Source organism: Gossypium hirsutum, chromosome D02 (assembly GCF_007990345.1).
Source record: "Gossypium hirsutum isolate 1008001.06 chromosome D02, Gossypium_hirsutum_v2.1, whole genome shotgun sequence".
NCBI classification, from domain to species: Eukaryota; Viridiplantae; Streptophyta; class Magnoliopsida; order Malvales; family Malvaceae; genus Gossypium; species Gossypium hirsutum.
The window spans coordinates 58,039,939-58,060,498 of record NC_053438.1 but is presented as its reverse complement, the minus strand read 5'-3'; the positions used below and the strand labels follow the sequence as shown (position 1 = coordinate 58,060,498).

The following is a 20,560-nucleotide window of genomic DNA, read 5'->3' as shown; positions in this document are numbered from 1 at the left end:
TCGATAACTAAAATTTTTGTTTTCAAAAAAATGGTTTGGACAATAATCATTGCACAATTTGATGATAAAGAATTTTAATTTCCTTTATAGCTCGTCAAAGTTGCTAAGGCATTATCAAAGTTGGAATTTTATTGGTTATAAATTTCATAAGCCTTATCCCTCTATTTCTAATATATATTTGGCTAGCCAAAATGCAATATGAAAACAATGTGTGTTTCGCTAAGAGTGTTGGTGCAGTACATCACAGAAGAAGCTAATGATATGATTTTGGCATGTGACAATTTTAACACCATTATTTTATTAACATGAAAGATTTCATCCAATGTTGGAGAGCTGTTGGGTTTATTCCTGAAGATATTGCCACATACACAAGCCACCACGTAGGCACCATTTATATCCAAGCCATCTAGGTTCGCTAGGCGACTTCGCTGACATGATTATTTTACTTTCCTGGTTCAACATCTCTTCACCTTACCTTTTCAGGTTTTGCAATAGTAACCAAATTACAAACAAGTTTCATAATAATTTTTCACAATTGTTTACAAATTTTTTTTAAATTTGACCCTTATTTTTTTTAATTTAAATTTAAATACAATATTTTAAAAAAGGTTGAATTTGGTAGTCAACCTTACAAAAAGAGTCGAATTTGACAATTTAATCTTCTAAAAAAGAATCGTATTGCTATTTTTAACAAAAAAATAGACTAAAATGCTAAAATTTTAAATATAGAAGTCTGCTTGACAATCTACAAATACTTTATGTTTTTTTTATATTTTTATTAACTTACTATAACTTTGTTTAATGTTTTTTTATATTTTATTAATATTTTAAATTATTTGTTAATGTTCATATAAGACAAATAGTGTCATGTTAGCATTAAATACACATAAACTATCATAGGAGTTGGCACATTAAAATCCATAAAAAAAAGTTTTAATCAATATTTCATTTAAAAAAATGATTTAACTCGAAAAACTAATAAGCTAAAAAGTAATAATATCAAATTTACAAAAGATAAATCCCCGAAGCATCAATCTCATCTTGCATCACCGGCTTCTGTTTGTCGATAGCAGCTTCGGAGGCTTTCTGCTTTCCCAGTCCTTCCATAGCCCTGTCCACCTTAAGAAGGGCCTTACCTTCAAGTGGGCCACTAAAGTCCAACAGCTTGTTAGTCTCCTTTAAATTCTTGCTGGACACGCCATTCCCGAACTGAGTACCATCTGCCAACTTATTAGTCAAAACAGGCCCAACAGGCGACCCACTAGCAGTACCGTTTGGACTCACTAGGCCAGCAATATTTTTAAAGCCCAATTGGTTAGGTGGGCCTTTGTCCACAATTTTACTTACCAGTTGACCGGTGCTTTGACTGTGGCTGGATTTTTGTGTCTAATAAATAAAGTCCAACCATTTTCCCTCAAAAAAAAGGAGAAAAGAGAAAAGGTTACTTTTGTTTATTATTTTTTCCATAAAAATGACAGTAAACGAAATAGACAATAAATAAATTCCTACTAACATAAAATATCTCTTAGGTTTCTTTCCCCCTTCTCAATCTGTATAGTAACCGGCAACAGAAGAAGCAATAAAATTCTTAAACCGTATAGTCACGGGCAGGAGAAGAAGTAATAAATGAAACCATTATTATAATATAAAAACTCTCAGGCTTTTTTACCCCTTTAATCCAATCTCTTTCGCTTTCTTTCTTCTGTCTTCCTTCCCAACCAAACCTTAGCCACTTCCTCGGCATCCACACATTCCTCTGTCTTCAATCCATAGCACCCCATTTATTCGCCCACTCCGTCTCTCTCTGTCTCTTCTCAATTTCCTCAATTTTTTGTTGGAGTTCACTAAAAAACACCCCCTACATATTAAAAAAACACCCTAATAAATAACACACCTTTACAATGTTCTTTTACTTTATTGTTTGGTTAGTAATTAACATCTTTCTAATGTAATGATTAAGAATTAATTACCACCTCTCCACTCACTTCTTTATCTCATTTAATTGTTAAACATTTTTTATTATTGTATTATTATTAAATATTATAAGTATTATTATTGTATTATTATTAAAGATATAAGTATTATTATTATTCAACATATTTTTTATTATAGGATTATTGTTAAACATATATATATGAATACATAAATACAAAAATATGATAAATTAATATTATTCAACAATAATCCTCTATAGTTATAACAGGTGTTTTGATATTACAAGGTTTCAATTGTCTATAAAATTCCAGACGTGACATTTACATGGTTTGTCATCCAGCTGTAAACGGGGCTCTATGGCAGATCCAATAAGCCAAAATGGTAGACATTGGGTAATCTCCTTCTAATTGTACCATCACATTATGATTATCATATACATGTGCAATTGTAATAGTATGATGGTATTGAAAATGTTCCGGACCTCTCCAAAGAGGAAAGAAAGTTATGTCACCTCGCTTGGTTAAATAATTGAGGATTACCCCAAACCTGTTGGCAATTAGGACACCTGTCATAGGCATAACCATCCAGTGTTCTGCTGGTGCAGGGCATTTTGAGAAACACAGTGAATTACGTAATTCATCGATTCCATTAGTGAAAACTCTAGCATAGACATCATATGAACTCAATAACTCGTCTAGCAGTTGATGTCGAACATAGAGCCATTGATCTTCGCCATAACAAAGACAAACAGATATTGCTCGGAATCCACAATTTCCATCACCCCTGATATCTTGTACATGTGTGATGTAAGGGTGGAACATATCTGGAATTTCTTTCATTAGTGGATGAGTGTCACATGATTCAAGCATCTGGTTTAAGTCTATGAAATTTGAAACTTGCTCTGATGGCTCCTAGTTTAAGTCCGGAAATTCGATTACGCATGAACTATGTCTTGCAGGTTCTTTGTTCAACTCTACCAGATCCAACCCAACAAATTTTGATGTGGTTGAATGGCTACGTCTTCTGAGAGCTTGACTTATAGAATTGACTCATTTTTGTTGTTGTTTCTCCAAGGTTGGTCGTCCACACGTATTTTTTTGAATTGTAGGTTCTTTAATGAGTGTTTTACTCGGCTGGAATATATCTATTAACTTTCTTAACAGAATTTTTATTTCGACTTTTGACTGCTTAGTGAAGTTTTCTTTGAACATTTCTAACTCACCGTCACAACAAATATCCTCATTTTCCACAGAAGTTGACGGTGATAAGTCAAACTTCCTCCAGAATACATCTATTGAATCCAACGGAATACACTCATTTGCATTGAAAAGCCATTAGTTTATAAAAATTCAATATATAAATAAAATTTAGGAAATAATTGTTAAATATACCACCTGAATTCAAGTAGACTGATAGCATGCAAGCACATGGTAACCCACAACTATGACGTAGTTTACAACCACAGTTTGAAGAGTCAAGTTGATGTCTACTCGACCGCTGAAGTTCCCCTTCTAGGATATCTTGAGCTTCAAGTGTCATAAAACCCCGTAATAATCTGAAACACGGTAAGTTGTGTCTGTGTTTGAGGACAATTCTACTATTTTCAAAACTTTCATATATCGATGTAAGTTGAGACTTCACAATCTGATCGATACAACCAACAAATTTTTCTAGAGAAGAATTTTTTGCGCAAAGGTATTTCTTTAGCTTTGCATGCTGGCTCTCAACTCTATTCGTAGTTTGTTCTCCAAAGTTGAGATGCCGATCAATCCAGCCCGACACAAACATTTCCTTATATTTGCTTAACCACACTTGATCTAGATATTTTAAAACACCTGAATTTATATAAATGTTAGTTATGTATAAAAAGTCTTCTAAAACTATAAACAATTATTTATAAAATAACGAGGCTTGTACCTGGATATTCGCTCAACATTGATTGGAGTTTTCTGTAGTTTTCGGTGTACAATATCCACGTTGGAGATTCAACGAGTACAGTCCACATAGCACAAAAGGAGTCTCACTCATGTTGCGACTTGATAGACTGCCTACAATGTTTTTTAATATTTTCAGTAATGTGCTATCTGCATAGTAACCGAGTGGCATCAGGGAAAACTTGTTGGCATGCATTCATCAGAGCCAACTCTCTGTCCGTCATAATAACACATGGGTACATGCACTCTTCTGGTGTCAACTTTAGACATGTTAATGCCCAATTATAGTTCTCATCCTTTTCGTTAATGATAAAGGCAAAAGCTATACTAAATGTCTTGTTGGTTGAAGTCACGCCAACAATTTGAACAAAAGGCATATCATATTTGTTCGTTTTGTACGTTGTGTCTACAATCAAAACGTGCAAAAATGCATGGCATATATCCAATGATCGTGGATGAATGAAGAATAGATTTTCCTATTCATTTGAAATATTATTTATTGAAAACTCAGTAAAAATTGTTTATCATTCAAAAGCAACATAAGAACCTGTATTGGAGTTTTACTGACATTCTGGGACAAGCGAAGCTTTTGCCGTGCATTGTATATGGTTTTTAGTGTAGAAACGTTATTCTCATTCTGCTCCTTTAGTGCCGATAATATGTCACGTGGTGTAACATTCTTACTCGTCAAATCAACCAATAATTTTTTTTCGTTTTCTTTCAACCGTCTCGCATAAGCATGTCCCTCCATATGTTGTGCAGGTGGATGGTTATGTTGATCACATATCACCCTCAACGTCCACCCATCATATTGTTTTTAATACGAACCTACTAATCAGAATTTACAATTGGTCTTTTTGGTGCCAAACTTTTTACTTGATTCTTTAAATTTGTATTCACCGCCACGATAACAAATAAGTGTGATGTAAGACACCACACCATTTTCCTTTGCTTTTGATCTTCTCGTGACGATGATATAACCAAGAGAGAATGTCGTGTTTTGCACCCATTGCCTCAGCTCTTCACGAGACTCGAACACCTAAAAGTTAAATAATTTTGTTAACAAATATTAAATGTTATGAAGATAAAAAAAATATTAGCATCATGATAAATATTATACCCGATCGGTAAAAAATGGTGATGTCGCCATAGAGATCTCATTGCCTTCATTTAAGTTACTTCTATAAAAATTCGACATCTTTTATTGAACGTTACAAATTATGACGAAAAAATCAGTAGTTATAAAAATTTAAAACAGATTTTAATTTATACAAGAATTAATAAAGAAAAAACGAAAAAAAATTTAGAAAAATAGATTTTTATAAAAACAGTTTAGAACAAATTTATAAAAAATAAAATTACAAATAATAGAGTGTAGTGAGAAGGACTTACTTAATTTTGTTAATAATAATATGAGTTTACGTTAGGGTGTTGTTAATGTTCATCAAAATAAACATATATATATAACTCTGCTTATTTATTGTATTAATTACAACAAAATTAATTTTTCCCGTTTTTTAAGATGTTGACTCTAATTTCTTGGACTAAATTGATTACACTAATTAATTTAAGATGTTGAAAATAAAGATATTTGAAAAATGTACTAATTAATTTTTTGGACCACATTAATTTAAGATCTTGACTGTAATTATTGTATTAATAAAAAGACTCATTGGGAAAAACACTCATCCAATAAAATGAGAAATGTTGTAATCAATTACATGAAAAGGAGAATTAGGGTGTTTTTTTAATATGTCGGGGGTGTTTTTTTTAGCGATACCAATTTTTTTTAGTTTTGGGTCAGAAAAGGCTAAACACACACACACCCAAACTTTACAGCAGGAATAGGGTTTTCGTGAGAGGGAGAAACCCTTGAGACCCTTCTGTTGAGGAAGTGATATGGAGCTTGCAATTTGCTGGTCAAGTTTAGGACGCACGGCGTGGAGATTTCTGGAGCAGTTCTCCTGGCGGTTCTCCTTCCCAACCTGCAAACCTTCCTGTTGCCTTCCATTAGCGAAAACTTTCAGGTATTTCGATTTATGGAATTTTTTTATCAAGCTGTTAAACTCATTTGTTGCAATGATTTAGAGTCTGTCAATGGGAATTTAAAATCAGTGACTTGTTTTTAATAATTGAATCTGCCAAGTTTTTTGGTGATACCATTATTGTTTTCCCTATTATTTTTTGAGTAAAAGCACATAGAAATATGATACTTGGATTCGGATGAAGGCGGAATCATATAATTTTTTTCTACTGTGTTCTATTTTTTCTGTTTTTTGTTTCCCTCTATTTGCTTTTTCATCTATGTTCTGTGGTGTGTGTGCTTAGCGTGATGGGTTCAAGGGTTATCGGTTCGGATTTGTGTTCCTATTGCTTAAATGATGTTCCCTATTCTTTTTCGTAAGAGAGTGCTTCTAATAAGTATTCAATAACAAATTAGAGGGCATTATAGAATAACAAATTAGAGGGTATTATAGCATGCTTGGTCTCAAGAAATTATATTTGATCTACTTTTTTATGTTTTAATTGTTGGGCTTAACCCTTTCTCACTTTGGACAGCTAGGATATATTGTTCTTTTGGGTTGCAAGAATGATTATGATGAGAATCGAATTCATAGCAATTGTTCCATTTTCATATGTATATCTTCATGGTCTAATCCGTAATTCACAAGTAAGTAGAGTTTCTTTTGGGTTGAAATGGTTGTTCGACAAACATGAAGTGAAGCATAAGATTATCACAACTTATCATCCATAGACAAATAGGCAAGCTGAATTGGCAAATAAGGAGATAAAATATGTACTCGAGAAGGTAATCCGTCCAAAACGACGAGATTGATTGAAAAGACTGAATAGTGCTTTATGGGCATATCGGACAACATTCAAAACACCTATAGGGATGTCTCCCTATTGGTTAGTTTTTGGGAAAGTCTGTCACTTGTCTTTGGAGTTAGAACATAGAGCTTTATAGGCTCTCAAGTAACTTAAATTGGATCTCAAGCTTGTTGGAGAAAAATGAATGCTTCAGCTCAATGAATTAGAAGAATTTTAGATGTTTTCGTATGAAAATACCAAGCTATGTAAAGAGAAATTAAAAATATGGCATGACAAACACATCTGAATCTGTGAGTTTGAAGCAGGTCAACAAGTCTTGCTATTCAATTCCAGATTAAAGTTCTTTCCCAGTAAGTTAAATTTTCGTTGATCGGGTCCGTTCACCATTTTTCAAATCTTTCCATACGGGGTTATTGAACTACATGACGGTAAGGGAGGTAAGTTCAAAGTCAATGGTCAATATCTTAAACATTATTGGGGTGATAAAGTTGAGCGAAATAAAACCTCATTCACTTTATTTTATTGAACTACTTGTTCTTTAATTTTCACTTTGATTTAGAATAACTGACGTAGACAATATTTTATTGATCATTATATTAAAAGAAATTTTTTCTAGGAGGTTGGATTTTATGTGGGGCCACATGTGACCCCTCCATTTTTTCTAGAGAATTGTTTTTTATTTAATTTTTTAAGAAAATATTTTCTAAGTGCCCTATTAAAGTTTTGATTTGCTGAATAAAGGGTTAATTTTGACCTAATTTTCACATGCAAGTAAGTTACTTTTTTTTTGTTGTGTTCTTGTAAATATTCTTAGTAGCTAATAATAATATATATACATATATTATGTTTATTTTCTCTTCTGATAGGTGCTTGTGATCAATTAGATAAGAGTAATTGAGGGTTTGTTTAAGGATTTTTGGAGGAAGTTAGAGAGTTCATTGGCAAGGTGGGATATGCTTTTTGCCCCAATAAATGATGGCAGATTGAGGTTGAAATCTATGATAATGTAACACTCCTAACCCGTCTTCGTCGTTGGATTGGGGTTGCAGTGTGTTACTGTACAAATAAGGACATTTATCATTAAATAGACACATAAATATAAAATAAATTATAACATTCAATAACAAGGCATTGAACATAAAAAACATTGCCTGATGAACGATATACGGATATTAGTACACAATTATCCATCCGAAACACGTCAAATACTCCAACGAGCCAATTCAACCGATAATATGCCTCGACACCAAATGTCTAGCCCGTAGGCTAACATTCCCCTCATAACACGCCTCGGCACCAAGTGTCAAGCTCGAAGGCTTTACATTTGCCCCTAGTAACATGCCAGAAATACTGTAATGTAACATGATAGTCCGAAACAAATGATGGACTTTGTTATATTTAGTAAACAAGAAATAAACAGGAATCATCATCTCATCTCAAACTAATCCCAAATAGCGCACACTATAACATATTGGCATGCTAATTGTACTCTATCTTATGTTCATTGGCTTAGGAGATATTACCGTTAAACCAAGTTCAACAATTTATTATTCCCATTTATACTAATTTAAATATTTACTTTTACAATCAACAACTAAATTCTTATTTAATTTATATTGTAAAATATATTAAAATAAACCGAACGAACTTACCAGGGCTAAACTATAGTAACGACAAAGATTCAGGGACTATTTAGCTACTTTCCTTTTTCCTTAGTTATCTACTTGTTCTTGATTTATGATATAATTTATTTCAATTATTAGCCTCAATTTCATATACTATTCAACTTAATACATATAACTTTCTATTTACAATTTTGTACATTAGACCCCAAACATTTACATTTTATTCAATTTGGTCTTTAAGACCAAAACAAGCTTATTTCACATAATTAAACTTTAAACCCATTGAACCCAATTTTTAACCATTCTAAAACAGCCCTACAATTTCAGAATTTATCAAGAAAAACATGTCCATTTTAATTTATATCCAATTTAATGAAAAAACTTGAAATTAATAAAAACTACTTTACAAACTCAATACAAATCATTACTAAGCTACTACCCAAACCAATTATAACTATAAAACGTCAAAATTTTTAATGGAATAATTTCTATACTTTAGTATTTTCACAAAATAACCCTTAATCCAACTAGATATCAAGATAACAATCACAAAAATGTCAATTCCATGAAAAATAAGTTAGGAAAACCCTTACATGTATAAGCTTGATATAGCCAAAATTTCAAGCTCTTTTCCTGGAGCTTCTCACTTCAATTTTCAGTGGGGAACCAAGAAAATGAAGATGATGCCACCATCCACCATCCACTATCCTCAATTTTGGTTAAATTCATTTATTTCTTTTATCATTATATTTATTAAGTAAATTTATCGTTTCATATTATAACATTAGGAAACAATCAAGTCACCATCCACTGTCCTCAATTTTGGTTAATTTGCCATATTGATTCACTCTCTTTTTACTAATTACTACAAATGAGCACTTAAACACTCATAAAAATCATTTTTTGCACTTTTTATGATTTAGTCATTTTTTCTTTAATTGACTATCTAAACATCAAAATTTCTAAACCAAAATTTAATACAATACTAATGACCTTGTAAATATTAATTATTTAATATTTACAGACTTACATGTCAAAATTGTGGTCCCGAAACCACTATTTTTAACACCACTGAAAAATGGGCTGTTACAGATAATATGGCATCTAGCTTGCTAAGTTTGAGTGGTGATTCATCATGAACAAAAATAAAATGAGGGTTCAGGTGCTCTAAGCGAAGTATCTACCGTGTCGTAGTTTGTTTGAACCATGATGTGGTACGAACTGCTCACATATTTGGAGGAGTATGCTTGTTGTTCGTAAAGTGTAAGTGTCTTTGTTAGAGAATTTGTGATGGTTCGAGGACTTATTTCTGGCTTGATAAATGGATTGTTGATGGTCTGCTAATCTCTCTCTGCTCATCGAGTCTAAAATTTGAATTAGAAAGTATTTCGGTTAGAACTGTTATTGACAACACTTTTGAGATTTCCTCTATTGTTTAGTCATTTCTACTTGAAAGGGTTTTCAACTAGATTTTAGCTAATCTTGCGTAGGTCAATGCTTCTCTTAAGGATACATTCATTTGAGTTGGTTCAATTAATGGTTTCTTCATGACAAAATTGACATATAATATGTCCCTTGATGGTGATGCTTATGTTCGACCGATTGCTACAGCAATATAAAGATTGAAAACTCGACCAAGGATTAAATTGTTCATTTGGCTCTCTTAGAGGGACCGAATTATGTTGAATGTTAATGCCTGGTTCATAATCTAACTAATAGTCCAAGGAGTAAGTTTTGTGGACAAGTAAGGGTGGACACTGAACGTGTCCTTCAATCTTGCTACTCAATGAAAGAAATTTGGAGTGCTTTCTTGAGTTCGGATGTTGAATCCCAATTTTATGAGTTGTTGATAGGGGACTGGTGGCACTATAATCTGATTGCTTGTGGGGATAACAAAACAGGTGATTGGGGCTGGCCCACTGTGTTTTCAACTATTTTTTGATTAGCCTAGAAATACTGAATTGACTTTGTTTTTGCAAATGTAACTTTACTCAGCCACGCTAAAATTCAAAAGGTGTGCAGAGTTTTAACTGAACTTTGAGGGAGCTTTAATGATAGTGTAAGATGTTCAAGAATTAGTGTAACAACCCATTTTCAGTGGTGTCAAAGACAGTGGTTTCAAGACTACAATTTCGACGAGTAATTCGTAATAATTATTATTTAATTAATACAAGTCAATTATAATTTTATATAGAAATTTTGATGTGATAATTTTCAAATAATTGAATAAATTAGGTATAAGTGGTTGTTCTAAAAGTCAAGTGGTTTCGAAAAACGAGATAACGAGACATTATTTCTAGAAATATAGCCATTTAATATTCTTATTAAACATTTATGAAGTTATTATATTAGTATGTGAAGGTTCGATTCGAGAATTTTATTGTTTGGTTAGTTAATTAAAGAAAAAGGTCTAAATTGTGAAAGTTGTAAAATCTAGTTATAATTGAATTGTAGTGAATAGATGGTTTAAATCACATAAGTGGAATGATTTAAATGGCAATTATACCATTCATATTTGGCATGGACGGTTAAAATTTAAAAAATGCTAAAAATGTATGTTTAATTGAAGGGTAATTTTTTAATTAAATAAATATAACTTAAGTAAAATAAAACAAAAATAAGGCGTCATCTTCCTTAGTGTTTCTTACCATCGAAATTGAGAAGTTGAAGAACACCTTAGCTTAGTTGACATTCGATCAAGCATAAACGATTGCGTGTAAGTGAATTTTCACCGTTTTTAATAATTTTTATATTTCTGAGATCATTACAACTAGATCCAGCTAACTTGTACCTTCGTTTTTGAAACTATTAAAGATTATGAATTTCACCATTATTGAATATTAGTTATTCTTTATGTTAAATGGTGAATTTGTAGTCTTAGGTGTTGATTAAGATTACTTTGTAAAGTGATTTTTGTTAGTTTTTAATGAAAGGATTAACTTGATAAAGTATTAAAATTTACACAGATTTTTTTTGATTGTGAATAATTATGAACTATACTAGTATAGGAATAAATTCGGCTAGTAGGGGGAATTGTGAAATTTTGATAAATTTAGAATTTTGGGTTTATGGACTAATTTGTGAGAAATGTAAAAGTTTAGGGAAAATGTGTAAATAATTAAAACTTAAAGGTCTCATGCATTGAATTGAGTTTTTGATGTATGTGAATTTAAGAAATTGAATTTAATTGCTATATAGATCAAGAACCAAGTAAAAAAGACAATAACCAAGGAAAGGGAAAAATTACGGAGTAGTCCCTGTGAATTAACCGGAAGCGGATTGTAGGTAAGTTTATAGTATAGATAAATATATTTATATAATTATATAACTGGTGATATTATGATTTGGTTAAACTGTATCTGAATTAAATTATGATGTTAAATTGAAATTATAAAATGTTTACAATTAAGTACAGATGAGAGTTGATTATTCAGGAGTTGGTGAATAATATGGTTAGTTGATATTGAAATGAATGTAATTGATTCATAGCATGTGTATGGATATTTTGGAAGTGCCTCTAATTTATAATGTTAAGAATTTTGTTAAGTGTCTGTTTGAACGTAGTAATCGATTAGGATACGATTGGCATGCCAGTAGGGTTAGTATGCGCACTTGTACGAGATTAAAATTTGGTCTTCTAATTGTACATTTGTGTAACAGGCAGTTTTTTTAGTGGTGTCGGAAACAGTGGTTTCGGGGCCACCAAATCCAACGAGTAATTTAGTAAATACTATTATTTAATATTTATGAGTCAAATGTGATTTTTAAAAGGGTTTTTGATTTGATAATTTATGTTATATAAGTGATTTATTAAGTTAAAGTGGTTTTAGAAAATGAGGTATCAGGACCTTATTTTTATAAACTTAGCCATAAATATTTTTATAAATATTTACGGAGTGTCATTAAGGCGGTATTAAGGTTTCGTTAAGAAATTTTAACGTTTCGATAGTTAATTAATTAAAAAGAACCAAATTAAAAACAAGTGCATTCCCGGGACTCTATTCCCATAAATCAGACTCGAAAATATTTTTTAAAAATATTTACAAAGTTAATTGTGTAGTTAATTAGGTTTCGGTTAAATGAATTTACTTGAATTAAAAGTAAATTAGGTATAAGGACTAAATTGCATATAGGGTGAAAGTTGAATTATAGATTAAAGAAAAATTGAAAGGACTAAAGAAGTAATTATGCCATTATTTCTTTATGAGACGGCAAGGTAGATTTTTTTTTGTGTGAAATCATCATAAAACTTTAAGTTAATATAAACTATATTAAGTTAATATATATTATAAGTATTAAGTATATATATTATATTATATTATATTATATTATATTATATTATATTATAATATAATAAAACAAAATAATAATATAATAATGTATAATAAAACAAATAAATGACAGAAAAAGAAATAGAAAGTGAAAGGAAACAGAAGGGAAAAAGAAAGAAAAAAAAAGAAAGAAAAGTTAAGGGTTTCAATTGTTCAAAATTCAATTGGTTAGTCAATTTAGTCAATTTTTCTTTTAATTTTTATGTTTTTGGAACCCCGATATTAAACACTACTCGACCCATGTCAAAATTTTAGAATTTATTGAGTTTTTAAATGTTGTTAATGTTGAATAATTTTAGTATTAGGGAAATTGATAGATTTTTAAGTTAGAAGTGAAAAATGATTGAATTGTAAAATAAATTGTAAATTTTGAGTAATAGGGACTAAATTGTGAAAAATTAAAAATTGAGGGATTTAAGTGAAATTATAGAGTTAAATCTAGTTTAAAGTGGAAATTAAATGAAAATATAGGATTGATTCTGAAGAAATAAAATTAGTCTCGATTTAGGGACTAAATTAGAATTTAGACAAATCTTGAGTAAAAATTAAAATATGTAATATGAAATTGAATTGTATTGTATTGATGAATTTTAATTGTTTTAATTCCGTAGCTAACATCGTACCGGAATCCTCGACTAAAAAGGGGAAAGATAAAGTCGACGAGGAATAGCTCGAAATTTCTGGTTTGTATTTCTATAATCCGAATTTAGTTGTTAATTGTTATAATTCAATTTAATATATCTGGTCAGTGTTGAGGTGAGAATTATTGTGTTTTGCAATTGAAATGGATTGATTTAGTATGTGATAAATTTATTGAATTTATATTGATTGAATTGGTATATATATTGAATATATATTGATTATTTGAATTGAATTGAATATTAGTTGTATTTGAAAAGTGAATTGAAACCCTATTAACTGTATCGGGCTGAGTCGGATATAGATGGCATACCATAGGATTGGAAGAGTTCAGGGATTTCTTCGACTTCGAGTTGATGAGACACTGGGTATCAATTTACTACTTTGGATTAATTCGATGAGGCACTGGGTGCCAATTTACTTCGGTTTAGCCGATGAAATACTAAGTGTCAATTTATTACTTCGAATTATTCGATGCGGCACTGGGTGCCAAATTGTTGTGTTTTGGTTGGATCCGTGTATCCGTCCGAGTCGTGTTAATAGGGGTAAATAAATAATAAAGTTTTATAATTGATATTGAAATGGTATGGTATGAGAAATGAAAGTGAAATAGTGAATTGAAAATATAATGTGAAATATGTTGCAAATATATAGAATATATGAGTTATATACTCATGAAATGACTATGGAATGGATATTGCAATTGTATAATGAAATGTGAAATAAATTGTGAAAAGCTATTTATATAGCAAGTATGAGAATTGAGATATTTGTGAAACAAATGAAATATGATATGGTTGTTGTAATAATTAAATATTAATATGTGTTTATATTTCAATTGTATATTTATAATTTCTTATCTTTAAATATTTGGATTATAGAAATACCACTGAGTTTATACTCAGCGTACGGTTTTATTTCCCATGCGTAGGTTAGGCATTTAACTTTTGATCGCCGATTCAACATCCAACAACGATCCCGAACTCAAATGTGGTGAAGTTTATCCTTTGTGTCGGCATGTACCTAGGGTGTCTAAATAATAGTTAATTTGTGGTTTGATTGTAAATGAGGTTATAAGTTTAATTTTGGTTGGTTTTATACATATAAATATGTGTTTGTTTTTGAAGCCATATTATGACATGATAAATTGAACTAAATCTAGATAGGTGCATGTGAATTTAATTTTATGTTTAAGTGCTCAAGAACTAGGAAAATTGATTTGGTTTTGGTATGTTTATAAATTGGATTAAAATGATGCTTTGATGACTTGTTTTGATGATATGAATTGTTTGAAATTTCTGTCTGTTTGATCTGTAAACTCCGGTAATACTCCGTAACCCAGTTCCGGCGAGGGATACAGGTTAGGGTGTTACAATTTGTGCCTTTGTTTGCACTTCAGTGCCTTTGTTACGCATCTATGATGCCTTTGGTGTGGTGTAGTTACCCGAGTATCCGAGTCAAGTTACTATAGTTCATCAGACTATGTATTAATTAATTTACAACTTATCTACTTGATTAATTCTATTGTACATCTATGGTGTTGTTAAATGAAAAATGTTACAATGAATTTCTTGTTTATAAATGTGGATGGTTACATTGAGGGAATTTGGATGATGGTATTGGGTAAGTCTTTTAAGAAGGTGTTATTATGTTATATATATATGAATAAATACTAATATGGTGTGAACTTGTATTTGATTATTAGGAGTTAAATTATATACTTGTGTATTTGTCTTGGTTAAGGTAAGTTAAATCATGTTTAGACTATGGACTTATTAGGCTTCTTAAGTTTATTTATTTCATTTGTGTTTCATTTATGTTTCTTTTATAGTTAGCATTTTGTGGACTGACCAGATGGATTGATTTGGAGCTCACACTATCTAGCCTTGTTGGTAGTTTTTGTTTATCACTTTGGAATGTGGCATGTATATAGGTTTTAAGTTGTTGATATGTAAAGTGATAGGTTAACTTGTTATAACTAGTTAATGTGGTTGAATTTGGGTGTGTACTTGTGTTGGTTTTGGTCAAGTTGCTCTTTAGTGCCTTATATATATGTTAAGTGGTGATGTCTTGGAAATGGTAGTTTTGTTGTGAATGACCACATCTTTGGTAAATTTTTGATTGATGGTTTTAGGCATGAATGGTTAACTAATGATAAAGCTTATTTTTTAATTGTAACTTTGTTCTTGAATTGAATTGGTATGTGAATTGAGGTGCCTTTTGATGGCATATTGGTTAGACATACGATAGAGAAATATTTGGCATGTATTTGGTGTTTTGAATATGCTTTTAACCTTGTGAAATACGCTAGTTATGATATGTCTTATTGTGAAAGAAATGGTGTTTGAATTAGCTTGATTTAGGGGTTAAAAATGGAGCACACGGCCTAAGACACGGGTTGCCACACAGCAGTGTGCCACACACGACCACCCCCACACGATCGTGTGTCATTATTATTTTAGGTGCAGGATTCACATGGTTTGAGACACGGCCTGCGATAAAACCGTGTCCCAAGTCAATCTGTAGCATGGTTTGGCATACGACTTATGACACAGCCGTGTGACCCAACATCGAATGCACATATGGTTTGGCACACGGCCTGCGACATGGCTGTGTGGCCCTATTTCGAATATACACATGGGCTGGAGCATTGCCATGTATCCGGACTTCGAATGTTCACACGGTCTGGGATGTGTCACATGACCGTATGACCCATGTTTCCTAAATTTTCATATTTTTCTAGAATTTTCTAATTTGTTTTGCTTTGATCCCTGATTGTTCCCAAACCGTTTATAAGTCCCCATAGACTTGATTTAAGGCCCATAAATGTATTTTTGCCATGATTAGATTCAATTTTTATATGTTAGCATTTAATTTGTATAATTGTTTCTGTTGTAAAGTTAAATGTTCTGTTTTTTACGGTAATACTCTATAACCCTAATCGGGTAATAGAGACGGGATAGGTGTGTTACAATTAAAAGTTACTTATTGCTACAACGGGAGAAGCTACCTCACAATTGATTTATGGTGAATGTTGGGAGTTGGGATTAGTCGAGCGAGAGGGAAAGTGCTGAGGGTTCTATTGATGAATACTATGGTAATTGGGTCGTCGATTTTTCAATCTTTTGTGGAAATTGCAATATCAATGTGGTAGAGTTTATGGGAATTTTCAATGGGGTTGAAGTTGCGTAAAAAAAAAGAATTTGGAACATTATAATTGAATCAGATTGTCTATGACTGTTGAGATGATCTTGAATGATATTAATCGTCTTCAAATCCTTATTTTTGATTCATTGGAGTTGTACGAGGTGCATGGTGAAAGGAAAAGTGTTGGAAACTGGTTCACACTCCTAGGGAGAAGAACTTCATGCCAGTTTGGTTGGTGGAACATAGCCTTTCTCTATCTGGTGATATGTGTTTATTTGATTGACCACCGTAGGTTGCCATGAGTGTGTTGCTTGTTGATCTCTTAGGAGTTGATTTCACTAGAATTTTTGTTGGTTGATTATTTAGGGAATATCCCTCCTATATTTACCCCCCCCAAAAGTAAATAGCTTACTTTTTATATTATAGGATAGATATTATACAAGTCTCCATATTCTCTTAGAAATGAGTTAGAAAAAGTTTATTTTTCTTGCTCCAATCATGGTGCTCAAAGATTTCAATACAAGAAATCAAGTTTTTGTTGTCATAATTGAAAACTTAGATTACTAACATCTTAATTTTTATATGAATTATATAATATTTATCACTTTTCAATGTAATAAAAAGCATATAAGAGCAAAATCATCTAGATTAAGAGGTCATTATTAAAAATAGGCAGACGTTCATATTAGATATATTTTAATAGGCGGTTGAAATGACTTTATGCTATGAATAAAATGACAAGTTATGAATTCAAAAATTTTTTGGGTGTACATTTTTTTCTCAATAAAGATTAATCTTATTATTAAAAGAATAAGCAGCAAAATGTTGTCACAACCTAGAATTCTCTAAAGGTGGTGCATCTTTAAACCTAGACAATACCGTACATATCATCTAAAAAAAGAACACAATATAAACTTCATAGTAAACCATAAGAACAAAAATAGTACGTCACAATCGACATAAATCAGAAATCACGAGAAAAAAAAAGTAAAATACAATATAATGTATTTAGGACAGTTAAAGTAATAGTATCGTTGGCATTTCTGACACGTATAAATTTTGTAATTATTTTCTAAAATGTTTTTAGGTAACAAATGTAGTTGGTTCATGTAAAAGGGAACTAAATATGATGGGAGTCCTAACCTTATCTTCTGGTCAGCATTATTGAAGAGAAAATAAGAATTTGTAAAGGCTTGGACTCTATTTTTATCTTTAAATATTTGAAGTAGTTTGAATTAGAAGCATCTTTAAAATTAAAGGATGATATTTTGAGGATAACTTCCTATTTGAATTTGAAATTTAATCTATCTATTCTTTTAAATTGTAGGCTGATCGAGTGAAGCCTATAAATAGGATATTTGTGCCGCACATTCGAAGTGAGCTTTTGAGTGTCTTTATTTGATTGTTGTGAGATTGCAATTATCTATTGTTGTGAGGGTAGATTGAGCTTAAGCCAAAAGTTGTATCGGATGAATTATTGAATAAAATCATTCTCTGAACCAAGCTGGGCCGAGAAATGTTGTTGTATCTGAATTGTGTTAACAAATATAACGTGTTGTCATTTCTTCTTACGTAACTCTCCTAGCAAAACTATCTTATCCTATCTTCTTGTTTGAATATTTGCTACAGAAACAATCACGCTACATTTGGTAAGAATATTATTTTTTTCACCAAGTTTTAGTGATTGACATGATTTATTTTGGAGAAAAGAGAGAATTTTTTTTACTTCTTTTGAAGATGTCTTATTTTTTGCAAGAGTTTTTACTTATCCTTCTAATTTCAAGTGTAAATTTATACTAATAATTCTTTCTTGTTGCAACATTTGGTAGTATTATTATTTTTCAACAGTGTTTTAGTATATGAGTTAGCAATACGCTAATTTTAATTGGTAATATTTAGCCATTGACAAGATCTATTTTAGGAAAAGAGAAGGAACATTTTTTTTTGCTTATTTTGAAGAATTATTACTTTGAGTTTTACTTATTTTTTTAATTTCTAATTTAAATTTTACTAACTATTTTTTATTTTATGTTTTAATAATTGTAATACATATGTATTAAATAATTTTTTTACTCATTATTATACTAGCAATCAAATGAGGTATGTAAGTCTAACAATTGTAATACATATGTATTACGTAAGTTTTTTTCACATATTATTACATCAATAACAAAACAATACATTGTAAGAAAAATAAGTTGAGACTTTTTTTATGTAAAATTAACTCGTGATACTAACTTACACAAAAATGTAAATATAAATATGGTTATAAATAGGTGCAAATATGATATCAAAATCCATGGCCCTAACGAAGGCATCCGGTCTAGATGAACTTCCTACTTTGTTTTATCAGAAATTATGGCACATTGTTGGACTCACTATTAGTGATTATTGTCTTGTGGTTTTAAACGAGGGAATGCATATTGTGGCAATTAATGGTACTCACCTTGTTTTGATTTCGAAAGTTTCGAATCCAACCCGTATACAACAGTTTTGCCCTATTAGTCTCTGAGTTGTCTTATACAAGATCATTTCAAAGGCCCTAGTTAATAGGTTTCAGTCAGTGCTACATTTGTGTGTGGATGAGGTCCAAAGCGCGTTTGTTCCTGGAATGTTGATTACGAATAATACTATTTTGGCCTATGAGATCCTCGATGTGTTTCGGCGCAAGCGGTGGGGAAGGAGGGGGCGTTTTGCCTTAAAGTTAGATATGAGCAAGGCCTATGATAGAGTGGAGTGGGTTTTTCTTGAGCAAATGATGTTGCGAATGGGATTTTCTGTCCGTTGGGTTTGTCTTCTTCTCCATTGCGTTCGATTTGTCTTATACTCAGAGACCATGAATGGGGAGGTTAGTCGTCTGTTCTCGCTGCGTCGGGGCCTTCAACAGGGAGACCCACTTAGTCCGTATCTTTTTCTTGTCTGTTCTGAAGGGTTGTCTTCCCTTTTGCGACAAGCACTTTTTAATAATCTAATTCGTAGGTTTGTCTTAGCGATGGAGGCCCGTTTATTTCGCACCTGCTCTTCATTGATGATTGTTTACTTTTTGGCGAGGCTACGATTGGGGGTGCTTTGGTGTTAAAACGAATCCTTTCTGATTATGAGCGCTCATCGGGACAGTGTCTTAATTTTGACAAGTCTGTTATTTATTTTAGCTCCAACGTTGAGGACACTCTTGCCACCTCTATCTTGGATTGTTTAGGAGTCCGCATCTTTACTGAACCTGAGAGATATTTGGGATTGCCAAATATGATTAGGGGTGTGAGGAAGCAAGGTTTTCAGGGTTTGAATGATCGCATGCATTCCCGAATTGAGAATTGGTATGTTTGTACATTGTCTTAATGTGGGAAGTAAGTGTTTATTAAGAGTGTTTTATAAGCTATTCCTACCTTTACTACGTCTTGTTTTCTTTTACCGGTAACTTTATGTATTGATTTGGAGAATTATTAAACGTTTTTGGCGGAAGCAGCATAAGGGCCATGAAGGTATGCGCTGGTGAGATTGTAAATCTTTATGTGCTCCGAAGTCTGAGGGTGGTTTGGGTTTTCATGATTTGGAAAAATTCAACATTACTTTGTTGGCTAAGCAAGGTTGGTGTTTGGGAACTTATCTTTCTTGCCTATGGAGGAGTATCTGGTTTGCAAAGGGGTTGCTTCACATGGGGCTTTGCTAGCGTGTGGGTACAGGGTCAAATATATGGGTCAGGGATGATGATTGGATCCCAAGTTTACCTAACAAATGTTTGCAAAACACTAGTGTTAGTTCTCCATATTTACCTGTTTTAGATTCATTAATCCTAATTCGAGACAATGGGAAGAAAACAAACTCACTAGCATTCTGGGTCGTGCCCTGGCTGATTGTGTGCTATGTATTCCTATTTTTCAAATGGCCTATGATGACTTCTTAGTGTGGGGTGCTGAACCTTCGGGTGAATTCTTTGTTCACAGTGGTTACAGACTCTTTGTTTCTTCAGGTTACACGATGATTCCAGACTATTACAGACTTTTCTATACTACTCTATCGAAGTTGCAACTACCAGGAAAAGTTAAAATTACAGTTTGAAGAGTTTTTCACAACTACATTCTTAGTTACTATACTTTATATCATAAACGTTTGCGAG

At 31.8% G+C, this 20,560-nt stretch overlaps 1 protein-coding gene and 1 long non-coding RNA gene across 2 annotated transcripts; one reads left to right on the top strand and one right to left on the bottom strand.

The window, feature by feature from the left end:
• Positions 1–2,267: 2,267 nt before the first annotated feature.
• On the bottom strand, positions 2,268–3,226 carry LOC107907889 (uncharacterized). The gene is made up of 2 exons (XM_016835198.1): positions 3,158–3,226; positions 2,268–2,846 (listed from the first exon to the last, which is right to left on the bottom strand). The coding sequence occupies exons 1-2, from the start codon at positions 3,224–3,226 to the stop codon at positions 2,268–2,270; spliced, it is 648 nt and encodes a 215-aa protein (XP_016690687.1).
• A 2,341-nt stretch (positions 3,227–5,567) lies between these two features.
• LOC107909756 (uncharacterized) lies at positions 5,568–18,012 on the top strand. Its single transcript, XR_001687351.2, has 2 exons — positions 5,568–5,896; positions 17,771–18,012. It is a non-coding gene; the product is annotated as an uncharacterized lncRNA (long non-coding RNA).
• The last annotated feature ends 2,548 nt before the right edge of the window (positions 18,013–20,560 follow it).